The following is a 10,414-nucleotide window of genomic DNA, read 5'->3' on the forward strand; positions in this document are numbered from 1 at the left end:
TGTATATCAAATGTCAAATAAACATTTACTCACACATGACTATTTACAAATGCCAGGTGTAACATGTCAATCTGCAAGATAATTCATTAACCAATGCTAAATAATTGTCATGAGCATGGTCTATGCACTTAACTCTCTCTCACTTAACTCTCTCTCTCTCTCTCTCTCTCATACACACACACACACACACACACACACACACACACACACACACACACACACACACACACACACACACAATATCAATGCTTGTTACAACATACATTAATCATGCAGCTTAATTGTTGTTCCTCAATTGTAAGACATCAATGTAAATGATAGAGCGGATAGTCATTCAAAACCCAATGTAGCGTTATCTTTAGTCAGGGGGAGATGGTTCATGTACCTGCTGGGCACTGCTGTGCTGATCATCACCCCTTTGCTGCAACCTTCAGGACAGTTGCCGTTTTGAGTCACATCTCAATCATCTCTGTAATATGATGATATATTTATGATTGCATCTCTAAGAGAGTAGCAATAGTAGCACGAGATGCCTTGCAGTAAAGCAAAAATGAATACTGAATGCATGAACTCAGAGCAAAAGTTACAGCAGTGGTGTAGTATTACAAAGTCTTTATTAACCAAATGAAAATGCAGGTAACATACCAATGTCTTGCATTATCCAAGGTTTAGCTGCATGTAAGATTAGTGGCAATGTATATAATATATATATATATATGTAAAACAGTGGTAGTCCAATTATTAATGACATGGCAATGTATTCATCTTTTCCCTTATACTGTAAGAGAAAGCCTTTGAAGTGCGATGGAGTGAAATCATCACATATAAATATATTTATATTCCCTTTCACCAACATAAAAAGTGCATATCAGGCCTTAGGCACAGATGTTATATATATTTTTTTTTAAGTTTAACTGTATATAAATACAACAACTTTTTTCATTTCACCCCCAGTTTCCCAAGGTCATACATTGCCTTGTTCTCCAGGATTTCTACTTTCTTCTCTCCCTGGATAACAGTATTGGCCAACATGGCTCTGGCTACGGAAGTGATAGGAATGGACATTGCTGTCGGAAACGCACTAGAGAACGCACCAAGGAACTTCCTTGCCATCCATTCTGCTGCTCTGCTCTCCTGTCTGTCCACCAGGAGAACTCTGTGGAAACATTCAATGTGCAGAAAATTATTCGCTAAGGTGGAATAGAGTATAACCATGAAGGTCAATATTGTCAGGTATGATCAAATGCATAGAATATAATCCTTTATCAAATCAAGTCTATTCACCCAAACACTACTATAGTCCACATAGTTGTATCTCTAAGAAGCTTGATAAATGGGAGTGAGTAAGCTAACTTACGCAGGTCGGTAGATGGAATAGCGCTCAAAGTCCAATTGCTCAATATCAGCCTCTACCTGTCCCTGTTGAAACAAACAAACAACCAAACAAATTTCAATGCCCAGATATAAGAAAATGCATCCACCTTAAGCCATTAGGTTCAAAAGTACATTATTTATGCTATTATTTCCAGAACAGTGGTGATAATATCCCTCAGCAACAGACATCAAACACATTCCACCTGTAACAATCATGAAAGGTTAGACACCTGTGCACCTACACAACATAAACAGTAAAATTATCATTCTGGGTAATTTCCCCTCATGTGTCCCATGGTTTGTGACTAAGGCTGTGTCTGAAACGGAAGGCTGCTGCCTGCTGCCTCAATGCCTTCAACTGTCTAACAAGTCACTTGCCATAGCAGGCATCAAGGTGCCAGCTATGAACTTTGTTTCAGACAACCTAGCAAGATAGAACACCGTTGCCAGGTTACCGAATCGACAACTGATTTAATCAGTGGATCAGAGTTGAAGCTGAGAGGTTCTAAAGAATTTTTAGTTGAATACATGTTAGGTGCCTTCAGTACAACAAAGGTATCTTAGAAAGCAGAATTTCATACAAATATTTGATTGAGGCACGCCTTAATGCCTTGGTGCCACCCAATGCTACTTTAGAAGCAGAGATGTAAAACTTCAGAAAGTAAAAGTCCTGCCATGTTTTGGTTTTACCTGTGCGCTTAGAACAGGTGATTTCACAAACTAGCTGATTTACCTGGCTTAAGATTTGTGCTAATTACAATCAGCTGATTAAGTGAATGATTGGAACAAAAATGTGGCAGGACTTTTACTTTCTGAAGTCGGACTTTTAAGCATTGCAGAGACCGGCGCCGACATGAGTGCAGCGCACTCCACTTTTGACATTCGATTACTTTGACAACATTATTATCAATACAACCCCGCACACCAGTGCAGGTGGCGGCAGAGTTTGACGCTGGTGTGTGGTGTTGTATTGATAATAATGGGGTCTAAGCAATCAAATGTCGAAAGCGAAGTTCGCCGCACTCATGTCGGTGCTAGTGTCCACAGCGCTTTACACCTCTGCTTAGAACAGTGTTTTTCAACCTTTTTTGTGCCACGGCACACTTTTGACACTTAAAATGTCCCACGGCACACTAACATCCAGTGTGAAGACAAAATAAACATACCATAGCCTAAAAATTCAAATAATACACAGATATGGCCTTATTATGGCTCCTATGCAAGACCTGCTCAATAAAACATGCGCCCTCTGTTTCATTTGTTGGTGACTATATCTAATTTAATTGTTGTTATAAACTGGATATGTGATGATTCTGTGAATACTGGATATGGGGCCCCCGTTGTACAATGCCTACATACCACAAATAGTGCAATTATACAATCAATGAGAGCATGTGGTTATAAACTCTTTGATGCAACAGTTGCTTTTCTGGACCAGTTAGTAACATTTGGGTAATTTTCTGCGGCACACCTGATGATCTCTCACGGCACACTAGTGTGCCCCGGCACAGTGGTTGAAAAACACTGGCTTCGAAGGTAGGATTGTTTCCGTTTGAGACACAGCCTTAATGTACAATGGGGAATACTATTTCTAGAAGGTAAAAATCTGTTAAAATACTCAATATTAAAGTAAAAAATAGGAGTAATGTCTATTTTATGATTGAAGTAATTTTGGATGTAAATGGTGAGAAACAGACCTTGACTTTGAGGTATAGGAAGCCACTTGTTTTGTCTGCGCCTTTCGACGACTCAAGATTAAAATGGGAGCAGCCTCCTGCCTTAGCGAGCTCTGCCGATTTGAGAACGTAGTCATGGTCTACCCGAATGAAACCTTCCTGAAACATTACATAGATTACTTTCACATAGGAGTCATTCTGTGTCAAATCAGACATAATCCAGGAAAATGTTTGCTGCACCATCTCAGATTTTGCTCAAAGTTTGTCTACATAATGTTTAGGCCCCAAAACTAACACTTGTGAAATGTTCTTTGTTCAATTTCAATGTGTTCATATTATTTTCCCTTTGATTTTTACACACTCAAAAATGCCTTCAAAAATGTCTTTGAAGCCACGTTTGGGCATTAATATTTTCAAAGGTAGTATTCCTAGCCTGACCAAACTTTGTAGTAGGGGAGACAAACATGTTCTCAGTCAGTATAACTTGACCAGTAAGCGTTTTTACTGTATCCCCACTGATTTTATAAGGCTCCAGATTCAGAACAAAGTGCAAAAGAGTGCTATTGGGGGTACTACAAAGAGTGCTATTGGGGTCACTACAAAGAGTGCTATTGGGGTACTACAAAGAGTGCTATTGGGGTACTACAAAGAGTGCTATGGGGGTACTAAAAAGAGTGCTATTGGGGGTACTAAAGTCGGTTTATGTACCCCACATGGCATCAAACTGTATTTTGTTTGCAAATACAATACAAATACATAATTCAAAAACTTTCAAAATCACACATGAAAATGAAATGACAAACTCACTGTTCCAGCTTTAGCTTTGGTTGTTCCCAAGCAACAATATCCCACATCGTGGCCTTGAAATGCTGCAGCATAGTCATCCAACTTCTCAAAGTCAACAACCTCTTGAGCCTGTGCAAGAAGATATGGAGGTCCAATGAAACTACACTCATTTTTTGGAATAATGCATATAATATTATGGATGGGCCTTTACATTACCACATTCTCAAAGGCTTTATCTTCAAATGTGAGCTGTCGTCTACCGATGAGTGTGATTCTGGAGAATAGTTTTCTTTCCACAATTTCTTTGAGCAGCGCTTTTCCTGATTCCCCAGAGGCACCAAGAATAAAACAGCTTTTATTTTTCCCCCTGTAGGTTTCATCTAATGTTTTCAGGTCCATGCTGGAAATCAAAACCAAAGTAGTCACAATTAGGTGTCATATGCATATTTTAACACTCAGAAACAATTTAACCATGGGAAACAGGAAAAATCAGGGAAAAGGCGCATGGATTCCGATATTTCCAGATCCAGATCATCTTTCTTCTCATCACAACAAGTCTGGGATAATTACAAGTCAGCACACGTCAGAGGCGATGTCATCACAATCACCAAAAGTATTAGGCGTGTTCGACTTGAGGCAGATCTGTGCAGATCTGACTTGATGTGATGCATGCTGGGTTGAACACAATGCATACTGGGATGGACGCAATGCTTGCTGGTTAGAAATTCTGTCCGACTTCTGTCAGCCGGGGAGGGACTTACCACCGTGACACCATGTCACATGACCTTAAAATATTGCGGGAGTCTTAGCCTGCAGACAGATCTTGTAGTTGCCTTCCACGAGCTGCACGAGCTAAAACACACCCTCATGATGTCAGTTCAAAGACGTGATGGGGCCATTTGGGAGGAATGTCCTCATGACGATTTTGACGGGAGTCTCATGCTGCTTCCTTATGTTGGAATATGCGAAAATTAACAGAAATCGAAGGGATACCTTGTATGTGATTTCTGCAACAATGGTAGGCTAGCCTACTGAAAACGTTTGGATATTCTGTTATTTTCTGCTGTTGGCCAAATAGATAGACACACATATAGGGGAAACACTTCATATTGAATGTACAGTATGTGCTACAATGCAGGCCTGTTAACTGTATGACAACAGTGGTTTATTTAAACTACATCATAAGAATGTATTTCGTCAGTCATCATGCTCATTTTAATGAGTAAGAATGAAAGTTCTGCTGTATTTATTGCAAACAAAATTCCGCGATATCTCCCGCGAGTCACGTCAGGCAGACTGTAGCCTGTCTGTCCGGGATGAGCTGCCCTCTGTTGTAGCTCCTCCAGGCTAGCCTCTGAAGATCACGTTTACGTAGAAAGCCAGACCAAGTCAGATCTGCCTCAAGTTGAATACGCCTAAAGTAGCCATGGGGGTGGTCCTTGTCATTCCGAAGTGCCCTGAATGCACCCTTAGCCTGCAGACAGATCTTGCAGTTGCCTTCCACGAGCTGCACGAGCTGAAACACGCCCTCATGACGTCAGTTCAAAGACGTGATAGGGCCATTTGGGAGGAATGTCCTCATGACGATTTTGACGGGAGTCTCATGCTGCTTCCTTATGTTGGAATATGCGAAAATGAACAGATTTCAAAGGGATACCTTCTTATACGTGATTTCTACAACAATGGTAGGCTAGCCTACTTAAAACGTTTGGATATTCTGTTATTTTCTGCTGTTGGTTAAATAGATAGACACACATATAGGGAAAACACTTGATATTGAATTTATGTGCTACAAAGCAGGCCTGTTAACTGTATGAGTGGTTTATTTAAACTACATCATAAGAATTTATTTCGTCAGTCATCATGCTCATTTTAATGAGTAAGAATGAAAGTTCTGCTGTATTTATTGCAAACAAAATTCCACGATATCTCCCGCGATGTCTCCCACGAGTCACGTCAGGCAGACTGTAGCCTGTCTGTCCGGGATGAGCTGCCCACTGTTGTAGCACCTCCCGGCTAGCCTCTGAATATGGAGCTAAATTTGTCTCAATAATATTTGTATATGCGCAGAGGGGGATCCACAAATATTTCTTGATTTGCATGTGTGTTTTGATATCTACAAATAAAAAAAAAAAAAATCATATTTGTAACTCGTATATTGATTTTTATAAATATAGATGTGCATTTGTAAATAAAATGCCATTTGTAAAACCGAAAATTTCATTTCTGAAATGTAAATTCTGCATTTGTGGATCACCAGCACACGCATTCTTCGCTTTCCAAAGTTACGGGTATTTGAGACGTTTTTCACATGAAAGTCACACAAATCCACACGTAAATAGGCCTACTTTAATTCACCGGCACACAGAAATCGCAATCCAGTAGATGGCGACATCCACAAATATGTCTTGACTTGCATTCGTGTTTTGACATCCACAAATAAAAAAATCATATTTGTAACTTGTAAATTGGTTTTCACAATTGTAGATGTGTATTTGTAAATGAAATGGCATTTGTAAAACTGAAAATTGCCTTTGTGAAATCTAATTTTGCATTTGTGGATCACTAGCACACACAGTTTTCATTTTCGCATTTGTGGATCAGAGAAGCCACCCAGATCCACAAGTAGCCTGCTGACACTTTCTAATCCAGTAGATGGCAGTGTTGTTCTATGGGACTCATAACCAAAGATTCTTTGCTCATAACACACAGAGCTAGCGAACCTAGTTCTTAAATCTAACAAGTTATGCCTTTTACAACAAGCTTTTTGATGGAAAAGTGGTGTTTAATTTCCATAATCTTTGTTTAGTAAATGCATAAAACCGTCAGTTTGCAAGCGAAATCAAGAATTATTATCTTTGAGTTTGTTTATAGTTACCTAGCAACCTTTCACACTGTCAGTTCTTGCAGTTCATTACAGAGTAAAAAAAACAAAACAAAAAACAGCTGGCAACGTTAAAACAGCTGTTCAGGTGGGCTCATAGAATTGGAACTGTATATGAAATGTTGTGCTGAGCCTGGATTTGAACCAACAATCCTTGGGGTCAGAGCTCACTCCCCTAACCACTGTGCTACCACATTTCTTGTAGGCCTAGCTTCTACATTACAAACTGACGGTTTTATGCGTTTATTTTTACTCGGTAATGAACTGCAAGAACTGACCGTGTGAAAGGCCCAATTGATCTTTTCCCAAGTTTACACTGAATAAGGAGAGGTAAATAGGCCTATTATTTAGACAGAAGTAGCTATTGCACTGGTAAATAGATCACATAAATTCCCATTGAGAGACTGTATAGCTAGCTAGCAGGCAAACTAACTTAGCTAACGTTATATTATCACCATTTTTTCTTTTTTCTACCTGTAGGCTATAAGTTAACCCTTTGTTCATGGCCTGCTTAAACACAGCGCATAAGATAGGCTATCAATCACTAATAAGGTCGAGATTTCACTCAAGCGTCTGATGTTCATAACTCTGTTCTAGAATCTTTGGTTTTAACTAGTGCTGCCGCGATTAGTCGACTTAATCGACCTAATCGACCATGAAAATTAGTCGCCGGCAATTTTTTTAGTCGAAGAGTCGTTTTACTATTGACCACCTATTTATTTTTGGTCTCCGTCTCAAATGGCTCACTGTAATGTTATTAACTCCCGAAAAGGACGACTGTCTTTGGATGTTAAACAGGCTACTTAGACTTTGGCAGTCATGTTTTAAACCCTGCTAAGGTAGCAAGTAGAAACGCATGTAGCAAAGCTGCGTGCCTGCCTGCCTGCTTTCAGCGCGATTCATTATTAGGCAGTTAAGCGGGGGAGCTTAAGCTAGTACGCTAGTCCAGACTCTGACTAATATAGTATTGTGGAAATTGCAATAAATTAAGTGAAGAGAGTGGCTCACGTTGACACCGCAACGGCGTGTCCTTTATTCATTCATACAAAAGAAAAAACGTTAAAATGAATATGCGCTGCCCGTGATCAACAATCAAGGTGCGCGTTATTTCCCATGTTCAATAAGTCACGATGCATAGGCTATTTTTTAGCGTTCAAGCCAACAGATAAAGGTATCCTATGTGGTAAGACGCACAAAGTGCCTGTAGCCTACTTGTTTTGAACATGCTGACATTTGCAAAGTCCTCCACTCCTGGCAAAGTCCTCAACTCAAGGCTATTTAATTATGAAACAACATTTAATAGAACAATGTGGATTTATGCAACTTCCATAAAAACAGAGCACAGACTAATACACTATCTAGCATTGTATTGTATAGTCAAATTTGAAAAACATGGCCAAAAGCTATTGTGGCATAATTAAATATCATGTCAATAGTCTTTCCATTTGCCTACCAGTGTATAATGCTTGCATGAGGGAAACATCCCAAAACAATGGCACCCATATAATTGCTGTTGTTTTGAGAAGTATTTATCATGCAACCATGCAAAAGCAATGAAACTATTGTAATTATATTTTACATTGGTGAAGCAGTCCTCTGTTTTCACAAACTTTTTGCACTTTAAACATTGGCTGCTTTGAAGTGCATGTATAACAATATAGCATAAGAATAATAATTGTGATGTGATATAATGATAATTTGATAGGGGGTGGGTTCATGTAGGTGCCATGATCGGCCCTCAGGTCAAAGAAGTTTGACAAACATTGAACATTGTCTATGTCCATTGCAACACTGGCATACAAATAAAGTATATCAAAGGTCTGACATTAGATCTGATGGTAGCATTTTAAATGGGTGATTTTTTTTTTTTTTTACACATAATGTTTTTGAACAGTTCACTTAATAAGCTTCTAAAAAAAAAAAGTAGAGTGATCTATATTTTATGTTTCCCCTTCAGTTGAGTTCAAAATAAAATGGACACAACGAAATAACAAACACAAAAATTAGTCGTTTATATTAGTCGACTAATTGAAAAAATTAGTCGAAAGATTAGTCGTTAGTGGCAGCACTAGTTTTAACACTTAAAGCCTCGGTTGCTAGGTAACTATAAACAAACTCAAAGACCATAATTCTTGATTTCGCTTGCAAACTGACGGTTTTATGCGTTTACTAAACAAAGATTATGGAAATTAAACACCACTTTTCCATCAAAAAGCTTGTTGTAAAAGGCATAACTTGTTAGATTTAAGAACTAGGTTCACTAGCTCTGAGTGTTATGAGCAAAGAATCTTTGGTTATGAGTCCCATAGAACAACACTGCCATCTACTGGATTAGAAAGTGTCAGCAGGCTACTTGTGGATCTGGGTGGCTTGCTGATCCACAAAGGCGAAAACGAAAACTGTGTGTGCTGGTGATCCACAAATGCAAAATTAGATTTCACAAAGGCAATTTTCAGTTTTACAAATGCCATTTCATTTACAAATACACATCTACTTATTGTGAAAAGCAATTTACAAGTTACAAATATGATTTTTTTTATTTGTGGATGTCAAAACACCAATGCAAGTCAAGAAATATTTGTGGATGTCGCCATCTACTGGATTGCGATTTCTGTGTGCCGGTGAATTAAAGCAGGCCTATTTACGTGTGGATTTGTGTAACTTTCATGTGAAGAACGTCTCAAAAACACGTAACTTTGGAAAGCGAAGAATGCGTGTGCTGGTGATCCACAAATGCAGAATCACATTTCACAAATGAAATTTTCGGTTTTACAAATGGCATTTTATTTACAAATGCACATCTATATTTGTAAAAATCAACATACGAGTTACAAATATGATTTTTTTTATTTGTAGATATCAAAACACACATGCATATACAAATATTATTGAGACAAATTTAGCTCCATATCTGAAGATAACGTTTACGTAGAAAGCCAGACCCAGTCAGATCTGCCTCAAGTCGAACACGCCTAATGAGGCTGACCGACCGGGAAAGAATCTTTGACAAAAATTGAACACGGATACATTTAGGTTATTTTTCAGCGGTTAGATTGTAGCAAACGTTGGTAAAAGACAAACTAGTGATTAACCTCTAGTCCCATGTCTCTCCACCAGATGCTAAACTCAAAGATGGTAGCTGCTGTGTTGTTAGCGTCGGTAAGCTTACCTTGAAACGTCAATGGATTCTGAATTTTCTAAAATCTGTAAAGCGGCGGCGATTAAAACCACTAAAAGGGCTAAAAAACAAGAAACTCTACCACAAATGCTCTCAAACAGGATCATCACCTCCAATCAAACACGGCAGTCAAACATGAGATACTCCCATTCGTCCCATTCCCATGAGAAACCAACTTCCTGGTTAGTGAGCCTCAGTATTTGGGCATGCGCACAACGCTTGCGTGCAGTTTCTCGAGAGGGAGGCGTGTTCGACTTGAGGCAGATCTGTCAGAGAATGTCTAATAAGGGGAGAACGGCCTCTCTCGGAATAAGTGCAGAATGAATGGAGGGCTATGGAGCTGTACCCTTCAAATCCACTTTTCTCGGGATATAATTTTTTGGCCAGAAATTTGTTGTATGTTGCATGCGAAAGAGAGGGCAGAGAAAATACACACCGCTGAGTATGATATTTTTTGAGTCACTTATTTGTTCTAAAAAGCCTTTCAAATGTGTAAATGACGTCATTCATTAGCAG

General features: G+C 39.0%; 1 protein-coding gene across 2 annotated transcripts; it reads right to left on the reverse strand.

Moving 5' to 3' along the window:
* Positions 1-590: 590 nt before the first annotated feature.
* Positions 591-10,128, reverse strand: htatip2 (HIV-1 Tat interactive protein 2). Of its 2 annotated transcripts, none has more exons than XM_048262723.1 (6): positions 10,009-10,128; positions 4,053-4,236; positions 3,858-3,965; positions 3,072-3,209; positions 1,358-1,419; positions 591-1,156 (listed from the first exon to the last, which is right to left on the reverse strand). In XM_048262723.1, exons 2-6 carry the CDS (start codon positions 4,233-4,235, stop codon positions 940-942), a joined length of 708 nt encoding a protein of 235 aa, XP_048118680.1. In that variant the 5' UTR covers position 4,236; positions 10,009-10,128; the 3' UTR covers positions 591-939. The 2 variants fall into 2 exon arrangements, with proteins under 2 accessions (XP_048118680.1, XP_048118679.1); XM_048262722.1 differs by having other exon boundaries at positions 9,890-10,126.
* Between the last annotated feature and the right edge of the window lie 286 nt (positions 10,129-10,414).

The sequence above is a fragment of the Alosa alosa genome, chromosome 14, assembly GCF_017589495.1.
Source record: "Alosa alosa isolate M-15738 ecotype Scorff River chromosome 14, AALO_Geno_1.1, whole genome shotgun sequence".
In the NCBI taxonomy this organism is placed as follows: Eukaryota; Metazoa; Chordata; class Actinopteri; order Clupeiformes; family Clupeidae; genus Alosa; species Alosa alosa.